Source organism: Necator americanus, chromosome X (genome assembly GCF_031761385.1).
Source record: "Necator americanus strain Aroian chromosome X, whole genome shotgun sequence".
Classification (NCBI taxonomy): domain Eukaryota; kingdom Metazoa; phylum Nematoda; class Chromadorea; order Rhabditida; family Ancylostomatidae; genus Necator; species Necator americanus.
Genome location: NC_087376.1, coordinates 9,816,654 through 9,839,394, shown reverse-complemented (window position 1 = coordinate 9,839,394; position 22,741 = coordinate 9,816,654). Strand labels below are relative to the sequence as shown.

General features: G+C 41.9%; 9 protein-coding genes across 9 annotated transcripts; 7 read left to right on the top strand and 2 right to left on the bottom strand.

Annotated features, from left to right (window-relative positions):
- Nucleotides 1-43: 43 nt before the first annotated feature.
- Nucleotides 44-634, top strand: RB195_022070 (uncharacterized protein; the record flags this gene model as incomplete). Its single annotated transcript, XM_064209073.1, has 1 exon — nt 44-634. One exon carries the CDS (start codon nt 44-46, stop codon nt 632-634), a length of 591 nt encoding a protein of 196 aa, XP_064064954.1.
- A 367-nt stretch (nt 635-1,001) lies between these two features.
- RB195_022069 (uncharacterized protein) lies at nt 1,002-1,534 on the top strand (the record flags this gene model as incomplete). Its single annotated transcript, XM_064209072.1, has 2 exons — nt 1,002-1,090; nt 1,132-1,534. The coding sequence occupies 2 exons, from the start codon at nt 1,002-1,004 to the stop codon at nt 1,532-1,534; spliced, it is 492 nt and encodes a 163-aa protein (XP_064064953.1).
- A 4,237-nt stretch (nt 1,535-5,771) lies between these two features.
- Nucleotides 5,772-12,674, top strand: RB195_022066 (uncharacterized protein; the record flags this gene model as incomplete). The annotated part of the gene is made up of 3 exons (XM_064209069.1): nt 5,772-5,843; nt 6,946-7,097; nt 12,620-12,674. 3 exons carry the CDS (start codon nt 5,772-5,774, stop codon nt 12,672-12,674), a joined length of 279 nt encoding a protein of 92 aa, XP_064064950.1.
- Nucleotides 9,621-10,160, bottom strand: RB195_022068 (uncharacterized protein; the record flags this gene model as incomplete). The annotated part of the gene is made up of 1 exon (XM_064209071.1): nt 9,621-10,160. One exon carries the CDS (start codon nt 10,158-10,160, stop codon nt 9,621-9,623), a length of 540 nt encoding a protein of 179 aa, XP_064064952.1.
- On the bottom strand, nt 11,503-12,297 carry RB195_022067 (uncharacterized protein; the record flags this gene model as incomplete). The annotated part of the gene is made up of 1 exon (XM_064209070.1): nt 11,503-12,297. The coding sequence occupies one exon, from the start codon at nt 12,295-12,297 to the stop codon at nt 11,503-11,505; it is 795 nt and encodes a 264-aa protein (XP_064064951.1).
- Nucleotides 12,675-13,698: 1,024 nt separating the features above from the next.
- Nucleotides 13,699-14,268, top strand: RB195_022065 (uncharacterized protein; the record flags this gene model as incomplete). Its single annotated transcript, XM_064209068.1, has 1 exon — nt 13,699-14,268. The coding sequence occupies one exon, from the start codon at nt 13,699-13,701 to the stop codon at nt 14,266-14,268; it is 570 nt and encodes a 189-aa protein (XP_064064949.1).
- A 292-nt stretch (nt 14,269-14,560) lies between these two features.
- On the top strand, nt 14,561-14,923 carry RB195_022064 (uncharacterized protein; the record flags this gene model as incomplete). Its single annotated transcript, XM_064209067.1, has 1 exon — nt 14,561-14,923. The coding sequence occupies one exon, from the start codon at nt 14,561-14,563 to the stop codon at nt 14,921-14,923; it is 363 nt and encodes a 120-aa protein (XP_064064948.1).
- Nucleotides 14,924-14,970: 47 nt separating this feature from the next.
- RB195_022063 (uncharacterized protein) lies at nt 14,971-15,524 on the top strand (the record flags this gene model as incomplete). Its single annotated transcript, XM_064209066.1, has 2 exons — nt 14,971-15,026; nt 15,281-15,524. 2 exons carry the CDS (start codon nt 14,971-14,973, stop codon nt 15,522-15,524), a joined length of 300 nt encoding a protein of 99 aa, XP_064064947.1.
- Nucleotides 15,525-15,645: 121 nt separating this feature from the next.
- RB195_022062 (uncharacterized protein) lies at nt 15,646-16,089 on the top strand (the record flags this gene model as incomplete). Its single annotated transcript, XM_064209065.1, has 1 exon — nt 15,646-16,089. The coding sequence occupies one exon, from the start codon at nt 15,646-15,648 to the stop codon at nt 16,087-16,089; it is 444 nt and encodes a 147-aa protein (XP_064064946.1).
- Nucleotides 16,090-22,741: the final 6,652 nt, after the last annotated feature.

Sequence of the window (22,741 nt, the reverse complement as noted above, 5' to 3'; positions counted from 1 at the left end):
GGAGCCACCGACCGAGTCGAAGGTTCTAGTCTGAATTCAAAAAATGAAGAATGGAAAATCTGGTGCAGACAAAGGGATTAGCGCAGAAATGCTAGAATATCTTCCTCCATCTGGGATTCGTGAGATGACAAAGGTCATCCGTTCAATGTGGATAGACGAAAGGATACCTGATTCGTGGAGACACGCTATCATAATTCCCCTCCACAAGAAGTTATCCGTCACGGACCCTAGGAATTATCGAGGAATCTATTTGCTGCATGTTATGTACAAGGTACTGGAGCGCATTATCCTGGACCGACTCATGAAAATTCGCGAAGAAACAACGCTCGACGACAAAGCTGGCTTTCGTCTTGGCCGATCTACAATTGACCAGGTGTTCATCGTCAGGAAAGTGATCGAAATCTGGCAGCAGTATTCGAAGCCAATGCAACTAGTGTTTCTTGACTTTGAAGCCGCGTTCGACTCTCCTCACCGAGGCCATCTTCTCAACGAGCTTCGAGCTGGAGTACCAGGAAAGTTTGTTCGCTTGCTTGATGACATGAATCAACGAACAAGTGCTGCAGTTCGAACACCAGCCGCATGTACAACACTGTTCGAGGTGGTAAATGGAGTAAGACAAGGGGTAGCCCCTTGACTGACCTCGAGTATGCCGACGATGTTGTTATATTCGCGGAAAGCAGTACGAAACTTCAACATGTTGTCAACCTTGTATCGAAGTTGGCTGCAGCCTATGGATTACGTCTACGCCCTGATAGATGCAAGCAGATGTGGATCTCTTCGAGACCTCGAAGGGGAATCAGAGTGGACGGACAACCAATTGAACCCATGGATGAGTTCTGTTACCTCGGCTGAATGCTGAAGAACAACGAGAGCTACGAGAATGATATTCAGCAAAGATGGCTAAGGCCATTTCTGCATTGAACTCCTTAACGAAATGCCTGTGATCGACCCCCAACGAAGTCAAGCTGCAAGTCTACCTATCCGCAATTCGCCCTACCATGATGTACGGATCAGGGACCTGGGCAGCACCGTCTACGGTGTTGGAGAAGCTTGATCGCAGGGAAAGGAAGCTGCTTAGACGGCTGCTTGGGTACATTTGGCCTAGGGTGTGCCACAATGAAGATCGGAAAGGGAAGCGGAAATCGGTGTGGTGTTGACGATACGTGGAAGATATCAACATCTTGCACGGCCATCGAAAGCGGCAACAGAAAATCGTCTTTGCGCCTTTGGTCATATATCAAAGAGACCAGCAGATCGCCTTGTTCAACGAGTTTTGAGAAATTTGTCGGATTCAAGCTGGAAGAGTCCACCTGGCCGGAAGCGGAAGTTCTGGACTGAGGTGGTGAAAGAGGAACTGAGTATACTCGGCGTGGATAGGCAGTTCTGGCGCGACGCAAGGTTTCGCAAGATATGGAATAGCGATGAATGGATCAATTCTGTGCAAGCTCTCGCAGAAGATCGAGAAGATTGGGCAGAGCTGTGTTCAAGGACGGTACGCCTAGGCGAAGATGCGGGTAATCGGGTCAGGCGATGACATCAGCCCGCCGATTAAGTCAAGTAAGTCAAACTTGTGGAATTCTTCTAAATGGAAACTTCAAGTGTTCTCTCTTAGATTTAATTGATACATATGGTCTTGGGAATATACATGATGTTTGTATTTACGGGAGAAGCCGCTTCGTACATGTTAGCGAAGCAGCGTGCAGAGAAGCGAACAAAGGAACGGAAAAAAACTCATGCTCTACGTTGCAAAATAATGCACCGCTCCGTTTTGCTGTCGTCCTATTCTCCACCAATGGCGTGGTGTGATGTGGCAAAATTAAGGAAACGACATAACGCCGTATAGTACGCGACAGAGATCGCATCTCACACTGAACGGTATTTTAGAATCTTACGGTTAATAAGAAGAAAAAACAGATCGATCGAGTTGTCTGTCTGGTAGTAATTGTAGAAACAACTGGAAAAATAAAGAGTTGATTTCCGAAAAAAGATACTAGGAAAAGGCTAATATTAGTCAGGATAGACCTCAAAATTAGAGAGAGGGAAAACCAACTAACCCAGAGTTCAGCCCAGCTTCCGGTTTCGGTCAGGCAACCATTCACTGCCATGATTCACATTCGCCAGGTGTTTCACAATCTAATCTAGAAATGCAAAAGTAAGAAAGAAAAAGTATTCGGGTGAGGGGAATAATGAAACTAACGCAGTCAAACGCGAGAAATATGAAAATGATATCTTTTGCTAGGAAAGGGAGAGAAGAAAAATTTCCAAGAGAAATAACAGGAACTACTTTTATGAACATTTTCGGATCTTTCAAACAAAAAGAAAGAAAGATTAAATAAGAAGTTAGGTAGTGCAGGAGGCGAACGGGAGTGACACTTAGACACTGAGAGTGGCACTGAGACAGAAGGCGTACCATCATCAAATTTCAAATATATAAGTAATTAAGAACCGAAATTTCGTCAAAAGGGGGCAGCGCAGAGGCACCAATAGTAGCCAAATTCTCTTATCTCTTAAGTGTTGGATAAAATAAATCTGGAGGCACTCAAAACTGCTCTAATCGACTTGCATTTTGAGACGGTATTTATTTATTTGAGACGACTGAATCATTTACAGAATCCTTTACCACAATAGAAAAATCAATGGCCCTATCGCACCTAGGCATGAATCAACGTAGACAACTCAGAACGGTTGTTTCATAACAACAAAGGAACACTTAGAAAGTACGGAACTAATTAAGGGCAGTGTATCACCAAATTGACAGAGTACAGAAACCAAATAGAAAACGTAGAGATCGAGCTATAGGTTACGAAAACGAGCGTACCCCCACTCAATACCCCCTAGGCGTCCTAAAAATAAAAACGGCGTGAGAACCACTTTAATTCCTACGTGCACCCTTGTACACGTTCCACTCCACTCGACAGCTTCTTCAATAGTTTTACTTGAACAAGCTGATGAGAAAACCTCATTGATTTTCGACCGTTCCCTAGATGCAACGCGTCCGCATGGATGGTGCATTCAAACTTGCCTCGTAGGAAAAAAGGGAAACGACGTTTTCCACGCTGGTTTTTTTTACGACGGTTAGGGGAAGTTGAGCTGAGCCACGCTAGGTTCCGTTATCTACAATCCGAACTCTGCGGGTTCCTTGCGGTTTCCGTACTGCATAAACTTCGTGATACTCTGCCTTTAAATCAATTGATTATTTGTTCTAAAGCATCGTTATTCAGGAAAGAGTTCATGATATACGATAGGATTTGGGGAAGTTGGACGCTAGTTATGACTTGCCAGAATACAAAAGTCATTTTTGGCAGCGGAGCAATAACTTATTCGATAAGGAGCAACAACAGCAACTACATAACGTGCATGTTCTCCTGAATTGTATCAAATGAGCAAGTATGAGGACGAATTGAACAATTACGGGAAGGAAGGAGCAGCCAGGAGGACGAGGGACTACGAGGAAAATGACCACTTACATACATAATACATTATATATGTATATATGTATATGTATATAAGTTATAAATTAAACTTATATGTTATATAAATTCCTAGTGGAGTTCAGAAGTGCGGCGTGATGAGTCATCACGAGGAGCACTTGCACATACCTTATGATCAGTATATTACAAAATTCAGTTCAAAATACGCGGCTCGACTACATTACAGCGCGAAAAAGGATGGAATTTACTACAGGTACTTGTCGAAAAACCAGATTGAAAGGTGTTTTAAGTTGCAAAAATCCACTGCTTTCATCACCACCTCCAAGAGAAGTTTATAAGAGAAGTCTTCTCCAAGAGAAGTCTATAACTGTTTTTGAAAATCTAACAGGACAGTGAAAGGTACACAGCTGCCCCAACTTTCATCTTTAAGGATAGTTGATTGGGTTTTCGAAACGCGTCCCAAGCTAAAAAAAAAGTCGCTTTTTTTCTGCACGAAAGCACTTTTTTTCTAAATTACTTGCTTGAATGAAAACCCATCAATTGCGTGAAAGGTATATAATCGCTCTAGAATTCTTCATTCTATACAGTAGTAATATTCCATACAGTAGTACTCTCTTATTGTCTCTGATTGTCTAGCAGAAGGTACAAGTAACCGTGCTCCACCCCCTTCATCTCCACTAAGACACAAGGAAAAAGAATTTATCCAATATGTTATATATTTTCTGATAGAGCATGAACTGAAAAATTCTTTAGTATACACCTCTTACGTGTTCCGTCCGGACAGGTAAGAAAAAAGCAAAAAACTCTTAAATCTCGACGCTTCGGTCTCATCTTCCAGGTCCATTTTTTCAGTTTAGCCATCAGAATGAAAAGACGAGTTTGATAAGGTTTCGTAGCAACTTTCGTCCGCTATCCCTCCATACTGTTCGTTTGTTGTCAGCTTCTCTCACAACAAAGTTACGAGCTCAGAACTGAAAACCCTCAATTTTTCATGCCCTATTTTGCGCTCCAATTTCTTAGTGGCAATGAAATCATATGGGATGTGTTGTGTGCCGTTTAATTCCTTACGTTCTAGTGTATTTCAAAACGCCCTTCTTAGCTGGCAATTTTTCATTTGTGCGAAGATACTAGCTGTTTAATTCCGCGAAATTTCTGAAGCAGTGACGAACACACTCTAACTGCACATCCCGGCTCTGCTTTTAAAAAGTTGCGTAAGATGTGAGTGGGGCCGGAGCACCGCCTCCGACTATCGCATGTATGGCCATATCTAAACCCATTTTCAGTTTCGTTGAAAATACCACATGATATGACTTAGCTACTTACTTCCGGTAGGCCTATTTGAAGAGTTTGGTAAAGTTAATGCATTAGTTTTTCCAGCTATAGCTTTCTTTTTTGTCTTAGTAGGTTCAGCTTCCATGTCATAGATCGTTTCAGACTAATGCTTAAGTTTTACGGCCTCGACACAGTTAAGCAGTAACGAAGCTATTCACTTCCAATGATGACCGTTTGATCAAGTATCGCTTTCTCAGATGGGAAAGACATTTGAAGTTAGGAATGATCACTACTGCCTTTGCGCTCTACGGACTTCATTTTGCGCGCCAAAGTGCGCGTCGATTGGAGCAGCGTTGAGTGCCCTTGTAGGTTTTTGATGATCGTGAATAGAACTTGGAAGTTCTAAAAGAAGAAGAACAGCAAAAGGAATCATGACAACGTTGATTTCATGTTATTTTTCGAGGGTGGAATTACCTGTTTCTGAGCTAGTACTAAAACAGAGCCTCTCCGAATATGTACATTTGGTCTTCGTGTATAGTTGGCTGGAAACGACATGAAGCACGCCGCAGTTGCGCAAACGGCGGAGCGGTGCAGATGTTGGTTGGAATCGAAGTGGGACCATCACGAACTGCGGCGTTGAGTTGTGCTAGAAAAAGGTCCTCCCGCGATCGTAACCACTACACTAACAGCGCTGTTTCACAGCACGTGAGCACTGCGCTTCATGTCGTTTTGACCCTACTTCTATATGTCTCCTTCAACGTATTATGTTGTTCAGCTTTTTTTTCAGTATAGAATTGATCTCATGACAAATACTGGTCATCTGGACAAAATGTGATTATAAATGACGGAAGAGAGTATAGACGTTGAAAAATAACACAGAAATAAGTGGAAAAAAATACACAATCAGTAACGCTTTAATAAAACAGAAATGAAACTAACTTGTCGCACCTTCACTAAAAAAGGTGAATGTTCTTTGCAGTTCAGACGTAGCAGGGTACCTGTTTTAATGGAAATCAGCAGAGGCTTCCAGAGAATCAATAGGGGAGTGTTTTCAATGACTAGGCTGCCATGCTGGCTGTGCATCCTGGGGAAGGAGGAAACGAACTCTCACAACAAAGTACACCACTAGAGTGTTTGCAGGTATTTTGAATTAAGGTAGCTTGAACTGCTTTTGAAAGTGACCACATTGAAGTAAAGAACTACATAAAATACAAAAAGATGAACTAACAGAGAATTCCTAAAGGTATGAAGCAGTTGAAATGAATATAGACGAGCAAAACGAGGTAGAATAAAAGGATTAAAAGGAGGCTGAATACGTCCAAAATGTTAAGAGAAACACGACAAAACCCTCTGTAAAACCAATGCGGATCGATGTGCTTGGTACCAATCGATTAGTGAGCGAGGGGAGGGCTGCAACCGCTACCTTCCTGCTGCAATTTTCCTCTTTTCATATCGCCCATAAGGAGAGTGTCAACTATTGGTGCAAGAAGCAGAGAAAGGTAATACACGGAACATAACAGAATCGCAAAAGACGCATTCAGGGGCTGTGAGGACGTTTGTATGTAAAGAATTCGAAAATTTCATCCTGGCGACGAAGATTTGCGACTAGTAAGGGCAAGGTGTGCTGTTTGAGCCTCTCTTTGCGCCATAAAACGTTGGTGAAAACGCTTTTATGATGACAATTTCTACGAAGAAAATATTTTCGCTTGGAGGAGCTACTGAAGACAATCTATAGTCACAGTTTCACCAATAAATTGACCAGTAGAAGAAGCACTTCTGCTTGCTTCTCTGCTTGAATATTGTTCTCAATAATGCTACAGGTTTAATCAACGCTATTCCGATCCTCACTTCTGCAAATGGCACACTTATACAAAATCTAGAATGCGTAGGAGAATGTTTGTGATCTCGTCATGTACATGTTAACTGCGTAGTTTGGCCTGGCACAATTAGCATGCGCCTAAGATACAACAAAAAGAAAAACGAATGAAATAGTGTGCTAGGCCATCGTCGAGTATTAAGTACCTTATCATCAAATGATTTTATGGATTCACAATTGAGCATTTACCTGTATGTTATGCTTTAAACAGGGTAACCCAAAAAGAAACACCTGGACCTCACACAATTCAAAACTGGCACCTGACAAAACAACAGTTATAGGAAGAGAACAGTTACAGTGGAGTCAAAACGAGACGAACCATGGTGCAGCTGCACTCGAACAGTGCGGCAGAGCACAGCGGTTAAGATCGAAGGAGGACCCTTGTTAGCGCCATCCTTCGCTACAGTTCGCGAGGTACCACGTCGATCCCAACCGCCATCTCCACCGCGTCGCTTCGAGGTGCGGCCGCTCACGCAACTGCAACGTGCTTCCTGTCGTTTTGACCCTACTATACACTTGTGAGTTCACAATGACTTGGAGTTCTCAACAAAACTCAGGAAATCTCCTTACTTTTTAATCGTGAAATACAATCTAATAGCGGGGATTTGATGAATTATGGATTTGTTCTCTGCGCAAATCGCAATGTCACACTTACAAAACGTCTGAGATTTGCTTTAAAAAGCGCTGCGACGATTAGTAGCTCCTTCAGAGGTGATCAGTACATGGGGGTCATTTGTAGTCACAATCCCCCACTTTATTCTAATTTCATCTAGAGTTTTTATTCTAAGAAAAAAAGTGAGTCATGTAATCATGTAGTCACATCGAATCGACTCCTACCTATTGACACACCTCATACATACCACTATCGACCAAAGGGAAAGCTAAGAAATAGACAGATCAAATCCTTCCAGAAAAAATAGAACTGCACTGTTACCAATGTAGAAGTGGTAGTGGTAAGCAGTGGTTAACAACACAATGCTGTCGTTTTTCGCAACCTCTGCGACGGTTGAGTCATTCATCGCTCGCTAGCGTAGCGCGAGATCACCGTGCGGCAGCTTCTCTGCAAACCATTACAACTGCGCGCTCATACCAGAGCCACGTACGCCACGACGTAGTGCGGTGTTGATTGAATTGATATGTACATTAGGTTAGAAACAGACAAACTAATGAGCAAGTCATGTTGACGGAGAGGAAAATAGGGTCATCTCCCACGCGATTCGAAAGCGCAGTCCAAATCAAATATAGTTTGACCAAAGAGGACTTGATTTGTAGTGCAGTATGGCATAATCGGTTGAGGAGCGATGCGGTTTCCAGTCGCTTCCGGATGAATGTAGGCGTACCATTCAGACGCCGATAGAGTTTGGCTTCCAGCTTGCGAGTGATGTCAGGCGGAGGGAACACAATGCAGACATCAATTATGCTTCCGTCAGTAGCAGCACAAAGACCACAAATTTTTGCCCGAAGTACACATCAGTTTGATTTTCAACGAGTTTAGAAGCTGCCTTCTTTCAGAAAACCCTTTTCAGTTGACGCTATCTGAGAATGACCGTTGCATATTGGTCATATCGCACATTTCACTACCTATGCCCTGCACATTACGCGCATTATGCCGTCTCGGTGTTTATTAGCAATAGGAAGTTTAACTGCTTGTTACTAGAGTTACTGTCTGCGTCAATTCAGAACCATGCGTTTTCAGAGCTGTGCCATGAGCTTCTACTACTGTAAAATATCGGAGGCGCATGATTCAAAAACGTTAAAAAACGGATCATATTACAGCTTATTGGTGAAGAATACAGGATGGTCGGAAGTACTGTCGCACATTACGTGCCTAAAGTACCACTTTTAGATAGGCGGGTGGGGGAACGGTCAAGAGGTATCCGTATGATGTGCTGCCGCATATCCAGGAGGCTAATGAGTGTTGTTAATTGCACCGCGCGTCTCCTGATACCGTCATAATCGCTACAGTAGCCCGATTGCTCCTCTTGTGCTACGTCTTCAAGACGCCCAGCCCACCCCACCCTCCCCTCCCACATCGCCGCGTCTGCCGTTCTTACGATGATTTTTTTTCGCCGCACCTACAGCTCTTATGATGCGCTTTTAAAATTAAACGGAAAGGAAAGTACCTGGTATTAGATGTTGTTCGAAGGTCTACATAAAGTGTGCTTTTGAGTTAAAGGCATTTCTCCACGAATCTGAGGTGGTACGGATTTCAGGTGGAGTATTCGTATACGCGATAGTAGATTATGGAGAGGGGGTGATTCCGTCCATTTCTTCCTAATTGCCGTAAAAAACGACCCGGATGATGTAGTGAGTGCACAAGGCTGGCGTGCATCACGCACTTAGTTGTACATGCCCAAAACAATTTTAGCACGGGAATTATTAAGGAAACAACAGTTTTTAGCAGTGTAACGACAATTTTAATCAATAGTATAACAATGATGGGCCCTATTTGAAGCACATAGATGATCCCAATTTGCCATGGTACCTAACGTTCCAAGGGCCAACTTCCAGTGCTCTTTAAGAACTTTTAAGAGTGGTTGAAGATCAGGTAGATCAAATTTTCCAATGCGTTTTTTTTCGCTATTTTCTTCGGAATAAACCTGACTTCGCTCATTTTTGGGATGGTATACAAGTGTTCCATGTAGATCAAATGTGATCTGATGCCCACTGCAAGATGTATGACACTTTTGATGTATCAGAGCGTTAATAAACTCCAGATATACCACATTAGTTTCGTTCGATGGAGAACACTTGAGATTCGCGCTGGACGGTTGCCCAGGCATTAATGCGAGTTATGCACGAGACTTTAACTTGTGCTCCTTCAAGGCAATTATAGCAGCTTTTTATTTCTTCAAATGTTATATCACAAGATTGTTCTATGATGTAATGTGCGCTGTTGAACATAAGGCTCGACTCGAGAACAATAGTAGTTTCATGCTGGTGAGTATAGGCGTTGATATTTCCTTCTTCTAACCTTATTTCTGTGAATGGGGTTTTAATGGGAAGTACATTTGTGATCTCTTTACGTAGCTTTGTGAACTTCACAACTTACGCAGGTTCCTAATAGAACCTAGTGGGCACTTGCATACTCTAGGAGCCTTTAGATTTTCACAAGTACAAACCATGCGATTTTCGCATTTTGAAAATTCTTCTTTCGCTTGGATATATAACTCGCATTCCACAGGGAGGCTAAAATCATTTGGCAACATTAGTGCCTCGTTTTCGGAAACAGCGAATCTTCTGTCGATTAGAGGAAAATGTGGTTTTTGAATCGAAACCGCAGTAATCGATAGCTCTTCGTACTTGTGAGTGACGTAGGGTGTCAGAATTATCAACATTTCTTTTGCTCTGTTATACATCGTTATTTCGATGTCAACCTGTACTGTTGGCGTCCACTCCATGCAGCGCACAATTTCAAACACTGACTTACTTTTTGGTACTTGTGCCAGGCGCAAGAATGAGCGTGCTGGCATTGGGAGAAGACATCCGCAGACAATATCGCCGCATGTTTCTTCACATGCAATGTATCCTGGATACTTTGAGGCCATATCTATTTCTGGTATAGTATTATTCGGGTACATTCTGTTACAAATGTTTTTTGTGCAGGATCCCATCTGAGCGCATCTTGTGGTGAGAAAAAACGTGTGCATCGTGTCTCTTGTGAAGAAGAGTGAAAGTTTGCTGCAATTGAGCTTTATGCCGTTATTTTTCACTCTTATCATACCCACTGTAGTACTTAAATGGTTGATTTGAATACAAACTTCTGAATCTATTCTGTTAAAGAGTATTTCTTGTCTAAATTCGAATAGACATTTGCCTCTTGACGCGCACGCCGTTTCTGCGGTGTGCCTTGTGTAACCATGTTGACAGGCGAATGTAGCACTTTTGAATGCTAAAGTGAACAAAGTGACTACCACTAAAGTGTTCACAATTAGAGGAGATGGTTTGAACACACTCAACTAGCACTCATCTTGTACATTAGTTCTTCTCCGCCTTTGTTTTCACATTTGCACATGGACCACGCCAAACCAATCATTGCTACGAGAATAGAGTACAAGATTATGGATACAGTAAGAATGGCGCCAAACATTGTGGATTTCCTAACAGTGCTCTGCTCAAGATTGTTGAAGGTGCCGCGCAAAATTCATGACGCTCACATTTTTCGATCATTGTTATTACTTCGTTTCTCGAGTAGTGACGTATTTTTATCGTTACAGGCTTGTCCAAGGGTGAAGCAGGAAGAGTATACCTAATTTTTTCGTAATATTTTTAAGTGATTGCATTCATGATCAAACACAATTCGAATTGTCCTCTAGGAGGTGTTATAAACGCGATACCTTTATTAAAAGTAATGCTGGTGTTTGGTTGCGCATCACCAGGGTTGATTAGAAACAAGGATAACATTGCCGTTATTAGGCAGGATACTGTTGATCGAGCAGACGTAGGGGTCATTGATCTGTCGAGGTCTGTTTCGAATTCTCGAATGACGTCTATAGCGCGAGATTTCGAGGTTCTGACTAGATGATTTCTAGACTGAGTTGTGGTTGGGATATGGATATCATTATCCATGATTTCAGAGTTTCGTTCAACCGATTATTGGTTGTCAGGCACTGAAGGGATCTCTAGAGGGTATATTTTATTAACTGGACTTTGCAAAATTTTGCTGTTAGGCATTAGAATTTTAGCGGACCTTATCATGCCGTCTGCGCTTCGTACTAAATCTTCTATTTTAGCGTATACCAATTGTCCTCTGGGCAGTAATTCCTGTTCAACCAAAACAATTTCGCCGACTTGTGGGATTTTACTCACATAACGTTTCTGATTCAATTGACATCTGTGGCTGTCACGTAAAATAGTGAGATATTCAGTGTTCCATTTCCCCCAGAACTTTGTTGCAATGTTTTCTGAAGATGCAAGCGCTTCCTAAGCTTGAGCAGCTGTCTGTATTATCTCTGGCTCAAATATGTTATCGTTTCTGAAATTGGACATTTCAAAGTTTGGAATTGAGAATTTTAAATTTCCTTGTAGAAAATCAGTAGGTCTGAGTGGAATTCCAGAAAGATCAGCTGCTGAGAGTTTTGTGAGTGGATGTGTATTTACAACTGCCTCTATACGGGTGACTACAGTAACCATCTGTTCAAATGGCAGTTTCTTTCTTCCAACTGACTTTTGGAAACTTCGATTCACAGATCCAACAAGCCCTTTCCATACACCACCCATCCATGGAGATGCTGGTGGGTTAAAAATCCATTTAATGCCTTCAGAAGCACAGTAATTCATTACTGAATTCCCTATTGTTTCATCACTTTCGAACAACTTTTCAATTATTTTCTGACCAAGTTTGAAATTTGATCCACAGTCTGTTCTCATTAAAAGAGGTACACTCCTACGCGATACATATCGAATAAAACTATTGAGAAACGCCCCTGTACCAAGGCTTTCTACCATTTCCAAATGGATTGCTCTGATTGCAAGACAGGTGTAGAGACATATATACATCCTTTCATTTCTGGTGGATACAAATGGTCCCATAAAACCACATCCTACGTTTTGAAACGGTTTGCTTATTGTCACGCTATCTGATGGTAGTGGTGGCATCTCTGGAGCTCCAAAAGGCATACCTCGGCATCTCTTACAAGTAGTACAATCTTTTATGTACTTCTTAATTGCTCTTGATGACTGCGGAACCCAATAAGTCTGTTCAGCCAGAAAAAGCATGTGATCTCTGCCGCAGTAAGCATTGTTGCAATGCAAGTCTACAATAATAAGCCTAGCGAGGTCAGTGTCTTTATCGATATAAATGGGCATTTTTGTATCTAAAGCAGGGTCAAGCGTGTGTTGAGAATTTCTCAAAAGGGGGTCGTAAAAGGGGTGTCGGATCAGGGGGGGGGGGTCGTAAGAGGGGGTCGGAAAATTAAGAAAAAATTAAACTAGGGGTCGGAAAATCAGAAAAAATGTAAGGAGCAAGGAGAAAAGGAAGACGGGGTTGTCGATTTAAAACAAACACATATTAAGGCGTACAAAATGTAGTGTAATTTAGGTATGCGACATTCAGCAGAAAAACAGGAGTGAAAACTGCTTCTTTTCAGACGTAGTGCTGAAACTTGAAGGATGATCAGCAGTGAATGGCATTTTTTATCGCATATCAGAAGATATTCACAACTGAAACGTATTCTAAGGCTTTTTTTCAGGTCCCGATATCTGCGACTAAAAAATGGAAGAGTTGTCTCAAAGAAGAAAAAACGTCAATGATGCATATTCAGTACTTGAGTTCTGTTTAATATAAAAATAAATGATATAGAATAAAAAAATTTTTTTAATATTCGAATAAACGACTGAAGAAGACTCGCGGTTGCAGTTGAGGAAGACTATTGTAGCATAAAAAGTTAAGATAAAAAGAGGGTACACAAACCAAAAAATAATTTTTAAAAAATTTATTCTTCATAGTTCTGGTAATGAAACTACTGCGCTTTTTGAGTCAATCTTGAAGATGGACGACTTAGCATTTTTTGCTGCTCTAACTGATGCTTGATGACGTCGGAGTCGCTTCGGTGGCACTAATGAAAACAATTGAAATCTTGAATAAATGTGATGCATAATAAATAAAGCGATAATGTTGTGACGGATCTCCCTCACTAGATGGATCACAGCCGGTTAGTCGCGAGGCTACGTGGCGCGTCCCCGGGTGGCGGAAAGGGGGCTAATTGCGGACCAAAAGCGACCTTGTGCTTGCCCAGAGACGCAGGTGGATTCAGGGGATGGACTCCCAGTTTCTGCTGAGCCAGGACTGACTCATGACATGCTTGTATCCCGCGCGTCGGTCCGGCCAAAAGCCTGCAATCAAGTGACTAGGAGGTGCAAGGGAGGCGGTTTGGAGTCGCCTCCAACAAATAAACTCCACATGTCCACTCCGGAAGAACGAAAGTTCTCCCAGCAACTCATGGGACTAGAGGCTAGCAACCTGCCCATGGGTTTTAAAATTTTTACGCAAAACACAGTAATAGAAAAGAAAGAAATAGAAAAGAGTCTATTGATTCCGGAGGAAAGCCTGGTACGGTAGCGCCAGGTAGGACGGGGTTGCAGGAGTCATGTAGGCTACCAAAACGGAGAAGGACTAGGATGGCGATCTGTACTGATAACGCACGCACGCTTGCATCGGAAGCGACCATCGAAGATCTGATGATGCAAGCCAAGAAGATCAAGTACGACGTCATCGGACTGACCGAGACGAGACGACGTCACCCTCTTAACGCCGTATATGAAACTGGAGAAGAACTGTTCTTAGGAACATGCGACAGTAGAGGTGTTGGTGGAGTTGGCGTCCTCGTCAACACGAGTATGGCAAAGAACATCGACTCTTTTGAACAACTTACGACCCGAATTGGACGTCTGCGGATGAGAAGGTGTGGCCCAACACCAGCTTTGACTATCTTCGTCGCTTACGCTCCAACATCAAGCTACGAAGAAGAAGAAGTCAAAGCTTTCTATATGGACCTGGAGAAGTTCTACCGAGAAAATCACGCCTTCTATAAGGTCATAATTGGCGATTTCAACGCCAAGGTTGGCCCAAGAAGAACGCCGGAGGAGCTTCACATCGGCACCCACGGCTTACAATGGAACGACCAGAGGGAGAGGCTCTCCGAGTTCATCATGACGACTAAGACCATCCATGGGAACTCGCAATCCTAGAAGCCCTCCTCGCTACGCTGGACGTGGGAGTCACCCGGTGGAGGGTACCGTAATGAAATACACCACATCATCGTCAATAAAAGGTTCTGCCTGACGGACGTCGCTGTTGTACCAAAGTTCTATACGGGATCGGACCATCGCCTCCTCCGACAAAGATTTCCCTTCACAAGGAGAGCGAAGAAAGCCGCCAAGTTCGGAGGGAGAAATCCCAGGATTATCATCAACTAGAATCTCTTCGCCACGTTAGCCGGCTTTTGGGAAGATTTCGCAATGGACAACATCGACCAGGAATATGACAGGCTCGTTGAACACCTTCACGACTGCGCGAAGAAGGTTGAGTTCTAAAACCACCAAGAGACGCCTGTCTCTTGAAACTCTTGAGCTGATACGCCAGCGTGGAGCAGCACAAGCCACAGGGAACCAAGAACTAACGTCCGTGCTAGCAAGGCTTTGCAGAGAGGCGGTAAAGGAAGACCTTAAAGAGAGAAGAGCAGAAGTGCTGGCTGAAGCTGCAGAGGCGGGGAAAAGCATCCGCTATGCCCGTCGAGACTTCGCCAGTCGCAAGACGAGGATGACTGCTCTCCGGAACCCGAGGGGAACAGCCATTGCATCGAGAATGGGGGATGGAGAAAATCATCTACGATTTCTACTCTGATCTCTTCGACAGCCATGTCCACTTGTCTCCTCACCATCTGAGAGAAGATGGACAAGTCATTCCAGAGGTTCTCCCGTCCGAAATACGACATGCTATCATGTCGGTAAGAAATCGTACGGCACTCGGTCACGACAGAATAAGACCAGAACACCTGAAGAGCCTTCCGCCAGTACTCATCAACACCCTGGCGAGGCTCTTTACACGTTATCTGTCGGAATAGAAGGTTCCTAAACAATGGAAGACCAACAAGACCGTGTTGTTGTATAAAAAGAGAGATCCACATGACATCGGCAACTATCGCCCAATCTGCTTACTGTCCGTTATCTACAAGCTCTTTACAAGAGTGATCCTTAATAGGATTGAAAAAGTCCCGGATGAAGGACAGCCATGCGAGCAAGAAGGGTTTCGAAAAGGATTCAGCACGATTGACCACATTCACACTGTTTCGAGACTCATCGAGGTATCACGAGAGTACAAGATGCCGCCCTGTCTCACCTTCATCGACTTAAAGAAAGCCTTCGACTCAGTTGAGACGGAAGCGGTCGTGGAAGCCTTGGACAACCAAGGCGTCCCCATTCAGTACATAAAGGTACTGCAGTAACTTCACGACCGGAATTTCGCCATTCTAATTCATTCAAGAACATCATCATTGACGTGAAGAGGGGGGTCCGACAGGGTGATACAATCTCACCCAAATATTCACAGCTATCCTCGAGAACGCAATGCGAAAGTTGGAATGGGACGACATGGGCGTGAAGGTTGATGGTCGGCAGCTACACCATTTGCGCTTCGCTGATGACATCGTACTGATAACATCTAGCATCAGCCAAACGGAACGAATGCTGACCGAATTCGACGAAACATGTGGTTGCATCGGTCTTCAGCTGAATCTACAAAAGACGATGTTCATGCGGAACGAATGGGTCTCGGATGCCCCATTCATGCTCTACGGAACGAACATATCCGAATGCACCAGCTACGTTTATCTGGGTCGGGAACTGAACATGATGAACGACCTGACCCCAGAGCTGCGCAGGAGGAGACGAGCGGCTTGGGGAGCGTACAAGAGCATCGAGGATGTAGTGAAGAAGACCAGGAACAGGCTCCGTGCTCACCTCTTCAACACCACCGTACTTCCTGCTTTGACCCATGCTTCGGAAACCTGAGGATTTCGCAAGCAGGAAGAAAACGCGGTGAGCGTCATTGAACGCGCAATTGAGAGAGTGATGCGAGGAGTATGCCGTTTCACGCAAGTGAGGGACGGGATTCAAAGTTCTCTCCTACGTCAGCGATCGAAGATTAGAGACGCCGCCGCGTTTGCCAAGGAAAGTAAAATAAGGTGGGCCGGACACGTGATGCGCTTTAACGACAACCGTTGGACCAGAGCCGTGAGCGACTGGGTTCCCGCGATAATAAGCGCACTACAGGAAGACCGCCGACCCGATGGTCAGATTTCTTCACGAAGTCCTTCAAAGAAAAATATGATGCTCTTAATGTTCCACGCGAAAGTAGGAACCACTGGGGAACTCTGGCACGCGATCGGGACAAATGGAAGAAATACTGGCGCCCGCTCGACCAGTTCGAAGATCAACGGGAGTCAAGGTGATCAAGGTGATCAATGTTGTGATGTGATAAAATAGGAAACCAATTATTTTAAATGCAATTAACTACCTGAAAGTTTTTGTTCTTTCAAAAAATCGACTTTTTGTCAAAGCCATCAAGTCTAAGCACTACAAAATTACAGTTCTACAAAACAAAATTACAGAATTACAGTCTACACAACAAAATTGTCTGTTACTAATTTATATGAAAGAAATGAAACTAACAAGAGTCGTATTGAGTACCATAAAAGGCAATTTTCATAGCTTGCACAGTGCTTTGGCACTCTTCGTCACAACCAATTCAATATATTGAAGATCTGCAGTTGTACGGGAACGCAGCGTCGAAAATTCGCTTAGGAACGGATGACAAACGAGATCTTCAGAAGCTAACAGAAGTGTAAGAGCAATAAGTAGAAGCATAGCTGCAATGAAAAGCAAGCGCGCTGGCTCAAGTTGGTAAGTGTAGTGCAGACTTATTTGTGCGCGATTACAAAGACTTCGATAAGAACATCTGTTAATTGGCCATCACATGCTCTGTTGAAATATCGCTGGTGCTGGCGATTGGCAAAGGTTGGATGACTCAACGGGATGCCGCGCTGTTTTCGTTGAGACGATCAGGGATCAATCCCTGCCAGCGTGCTTTTTTTGCATTTGGCGTAAAAAATTTAAAGAGCACATTTCTCATCCTACAGTGACGAACTTCTTACTTTCAGTCGAAAAAGCAATTCTGATGCTGCTACTGAGCGAAAAAAAGACATCTACAGGTGCAATAAGGGTTAAAATTAGCACAAAGTAGGCTCCACGAGTTTCTGAATATCTACGCTCTAAGTGAATTTTATGCAATAAAACTGGCTGCGGTCTGTAGAGAGAGATTTCTCCTATATTTCTACAAAGTTTGGTGGCTCTAGCTTTCCTAGTCTTTTTGAAACCTAGTTGAGAAAAATCCCAATTTTTGCCTCAAATTTTCGAGTTTTTCTCAACTAGCTTTTGAGAGCATCAAAACACCTACAGAGGCCAAAATTTGCAGTCAAGGGTTTTCCTCGATGCTCTATCCAAATGTGGAGTCGAATTTTTTAACGGCGCTACCGTATCCTCGCAACGGGAAGAAGAGCGAAATCTCAGATTTTCGGCAACGCGTCAAAATCTGTGTGACTTCAAACAAATCTCCATAACTCTGCGCATAGTTTATAAAAACGAATTCGGTTTGAAGTTTGTTGTAGAGGAAGATTTTTGCTATCATAATTTGCTTTTGCTTTTTTAGTTTAGGTAGTTTTCGTCTCTAAAAAAGCTAGTTGAGAAAAAGTTGAGAAAAATGCCAAATTTCTCAACTTATTCTCAACTAGGTTTCAAAAAAACCAGAGGGTCCTGCAGAAGATTTTTTAACCATTGTATAGCGCAAATCTTCCTCTATACAACACAGCCAGCTTTATCTTCTTATGTCTCTTGGTTAGTGAGTTATTCATGTTTATTTCAAGGCAACAAAATCCGACCTGTCCAGCAGTAATTTCCAATTAAGACCTGGTTTTAATCGCTAAAATAACTTCTATATAACACTTGTATGTGGCAAACAATGATCTAAACACAATTTCAAAAAAGTTGCCCGTGAAATGTTCTCCTCAGTGATTTTTTTTTCGGTTCTGCAAAAATCTAGATTCCGGCGGGCATCGAACTCTCATCCGTTCATTTCCATTGTCGATGAGTAAAATTGTTTACTAATAGTTGGAAATAGTGAGAAAATTGTTTTAAAAGGTGTTCTCCTTCTTTTCCAGCTGTTTCTTCGCTTTGCAAGAATAATGGTTCCGGTGGGGATCGAACTTTTGTTTATTGTTTAAAACTTTAATTTTTCTTGATCTTCTTCCATCTGGCACACGTCATGCGGCATCTTGAACATATAATTAACATGAACATATAATTTCTAGTTATTATTTATTCCATTAATATCGCTGCGTTACAGTATGTATTTTGTTTTACTTGTAGCATTACTATTTTTAAAATAATTTATTATTTGTTTATTACATCGTATTGTTTTAATTTATTTATTAGGTGTTTATTTGTTTTCTAAATTTTTTATTATACCCAAGTTTTGATTGCTGTGCGGGCAGCTATACTGGTAGGAAGGAGATGAGGGGGTCGTTTTTGGGAGGGATTGCGAGGGGGGGTCGTTTTTAGGAGGGATTTTTCCCAACTATACGCTTGACCCTGATCTAAAGGTAGATTTGCATTTCGAAGTCTTGATTTGTGTCTTATGATTCCATTTACATCTTTTACAATTATTTGGTTCGGAAACCGTTTTTGCAGTTTTCTCATGTTAACATTCCTACGAAATGATGCTATGATTAATTTCTCACTTAAGCGCATCTCTTCGCAAAGTGCGAGACTGTAGGTATTGCAATTGATGTCAATCTAGCAGTATTACATCGATTAATCCATTTGTGCAGCATTTTCGCAACTCTAGATACAGTTCCTAACGCTGTCTTGAAGCGTGAAAATCCCGATAGATCTACGAACATTGAATTCGCATTATCATTATTACTCTCAGACTCTTCATCATGGGGATTTTCAAATGTTTCCATTTCTTCCTTAATTTCTTTTCCATTCAAAGTATCGATAGAGCGTAGTTTCCAGCTAGATGGCTCTAGTGCCAGCCATTGCGGCCCTCTCACCTAGTTGTGTGAGTCGAGTTGAGATGATGTAAGACCTCGCGTCCCTGCACCTGCTAGACTGTTATGTGCTGGAACATGGAAAAAGTTCACGGAAATGCCTCTGCTCTCATTCTGAGATCTATTTTTTTTTCAATTCGGTTTTTCTGATTGATTATGCAAGCTGAAAGTTTCTGAGAGGAATTAATCCATTGTAGAGCGATTTCACTATCAGTGACAAGATTGAAGTAATCTATATTGTCATCAAAACCTTCTAAGATACTCTTTCCCAATCTCATTCCAATGAGTATTCCAAGCAATTCTAACCTTGGAATTGTTTGCTGGCATTTTTTGGTAGTCAACTTTGACTTCCCGCTAATCAATTGCGTGACCTCGTTAGTGTCATTATGCCGCAAGAAGGCGCAACTTGATATAACAAGATTGTTTGCATCATAAAATATCTATAAATCTGTTTTTGAAGTGTGAAGGTTTCGCACTTCTGTGAGAATTGACTTGGAAATGCTGATACTTGCACCATTAATCTCTTCGCAGATGGTAGTTGCATTTATTAGTCATTACTGGATTAACATAGTCATTCCACTTAATTCCTATGTCATAGATTCCTCGCATTAGCGATTTCAACTTGATAAGCATTGTCGCAGTTACACCTATAGGATCGCAGATAGAATTTATTATATTAACCGCATCTCGCTTAGTAAGTAATGTTTTCGACGGAATAATCACTTCCACGTTAAACTGATCGGTTTCTGTGTTATATTTAACACCTAAAAATTTGATATCACCAGAAGGTGATCTATCTTTCTTATGGATTCTTTCATTTGCTATCTGAGCATTTGACACATATTCTCGTAGGTTCATGCCAATTTCCTTGAAAAGATTCTCGATTCGATATACTTCTTCAAGGCTTCCTGCTCACTTGCAATAAATGTTTCTTGTTTTTTCATGTGAAAGTGGGGTATTCTTTGCGTTTAAGTAAACAAGAATTGCCATATTCAATATGCTTGGAGATGCGGTAACGCCGAATGGCAAACGGTTCAATCTATAAACAACTATGTTGTCTTTTGTCGGCATGCAACTGATGTCTTTGATCCACAGAAAACGACAAAGGTCTTTGTGATTGCTCACGATTCTGATCTGAGTGAAAACAGCTTCGATATCGCATGTTAAAATAAACTTGCTAATTCGACTGCGAATAAGAATATCATGAATTTTATTAACGAAAGATTAACCGGTGTGAATTACATCATTTAATGATTGTTTACCTCTTTCTTTCGAGGACGCATCAAATACGAATCTAAGAGGTTTCGTTTTTGAAGGCTTCCACACTCCAGAGTGTGGTATATAATAGACCTCTTCGATTATGGAATCTTTGAAGTAATCAATCAGTATTTTGCTGCACCACGATCTTTGCCCTTTGTTGGTGGCCAGCTGTCTCTGTAGGGAATCGAGCCTACGGTATGCTATCGCGTAATTATCGAATATATCGATTACGTTGTCCTTAATAGGAAAGGGTGCATTCACAACACTGTCCTTAAATGATATAGTTTTAGAGCACTTTTCAAAATACTCAAATGTTTTTTTCATCATTTGAAAATTCATTCAAGCGGATATACTTCAGAAGATTTTCGAATTGGATGGAAATTTCTTTTCCATCCAATTCGAAAATCTTCTGAAGTATATCCGCTTCACTTGGCTCCTGAACGAGCGTAAGACTATGAGTAATCTTTTCTCTGGTTAGATTTACTGGACTTGTACTGCGACCATGAAGAGTTGGACCTACTAATGTTCTGGCAACATATAGTCCCGACGGTAGTCTTGTTCTAGTGCTGGCTCCTCATTACAAATTCGTAGTAGTAATCTAATCCAATTAGAATTTATGGATTTTGGTGTTCATCTCTCAATCCTGGAACAAACAAATATCGTTATCTTGAATAAACTGCTTATCTTGTTCTAAAAGATATGCTGAACGAAAACAGTTGTAACGGGTTTTGTTTGAACAGTTAAATGAATCTCTTTTCCAAAAAATGTAGAGATTTTCAATGGAACAAAGAACGTTCTAAATTTCTCACCAGACACCGGTCACCAATGCCAGACATGGTGCATATTTCTGTCTTTTGTTTTGGGTGTCCAAATTCCTCTGCTGTACGTTCGTTTTATATTATAGTTCTCTGTGCATTAGTATCAAAAAATATTAGAACTCGCTCGTATTGGCCTGTTTTATTATTCCATATATTCGCTTCGGCAGTCATGAGCACTACTTGGTCTACTGCGGTATTGTCGTTAGAATCGACTTTCACGAAAGAATCACTTTGAATTGGATTTTCAGTATGTACATTCGATGTTCGATATCGTTGATGAACGTCATTTGAGGTGCAGTTGTACAATCCGGCACTATTCCCTCTTATTTCGCCATAGGGGGTCTTCTGTTGTTTGCTGCTGCATTGTTGCAAAAGCGCAATCGATTTTGCTGATTTGTTGCATTCTCGGATGATCTTGTAAAGCATAACCTTTGATGATGCATCTTTCCACAGTGGGGACAGTTTGGTCTACTACACTGATTACTTTTGTGCTGGTCGCTGAAACATTTCCAACAACGATTGAAGTTAATCACAACATTCCTCTTTTGTTGGATGTCTCTTACGGTTCTGCAATTATGCGCAGAGCGCTCAGAGCTGTTACAGAAAAGACACTGTCTATCATTTTTTCTTGTCTCTGACCTATGCAGAGTTTGATTCCTTTTCATTTCCGTGTTTTCGGTCTTAAAACGACCTTTTAATCTTGATTCAACGAATTTTTTAGCGTTGATCTCTTTTTCTAGTTGCTCCATAACGTTTTCTACTTTCACATATTTTTTTATTCATTTTCTCATTTCATCCATTTCTTGGATAGATATGAGGACATTTTTCACAATATTGTATGGAAACTTCTCCAGTATTCTTTCTGTCCACATAGTATCTTGTGTATTGGGTATATCCTGGCCCGCCGATACCATTTGGTTAATCAACATTCTTATTTTGTCGAAAATATATGTGCAATTCTCGGCATTGCTCCTTGCACACTGAAGATCAATTAGTTTCTGCACTATCTTTGCTCTATTTACAGGTTTGTTACCATATTTTTTTCTTTATAGTGTCAACCATCCATTTATAATTTTGGGGAATTAATTGTATCCCTTTGATGGTCATTTTCGCTCTTCTTCGAAGACTATCTTCGAGAAGAAGCATTTTTTCAACTGTACTGAGTACTTTATTTTGATGTACCAAAATTTCATAGACTGCCCAGAACTCTGGAAATTCTTCTTTATCTCCCCAAAACCTAGGAAGTTTCAATTGACTTGGTTTGAGAGTTTTGCATATGAACTCTTCTTCGGTCGCATCTCTGCGGGTATCAGAATGATCCTCTGACAGCCATATTGCGTCTTTTCCGTTTGTGGCGATGGATTATTTGCATCTTCAAGATGCGTTACTATTCGTTGGTTTCTGTGTAATTTTATTCCCAACTTCCTTGCAAATTTATCAGCTTGATGTGCTGCTTCTGTGGCTCTTGCTTCTAGCGTG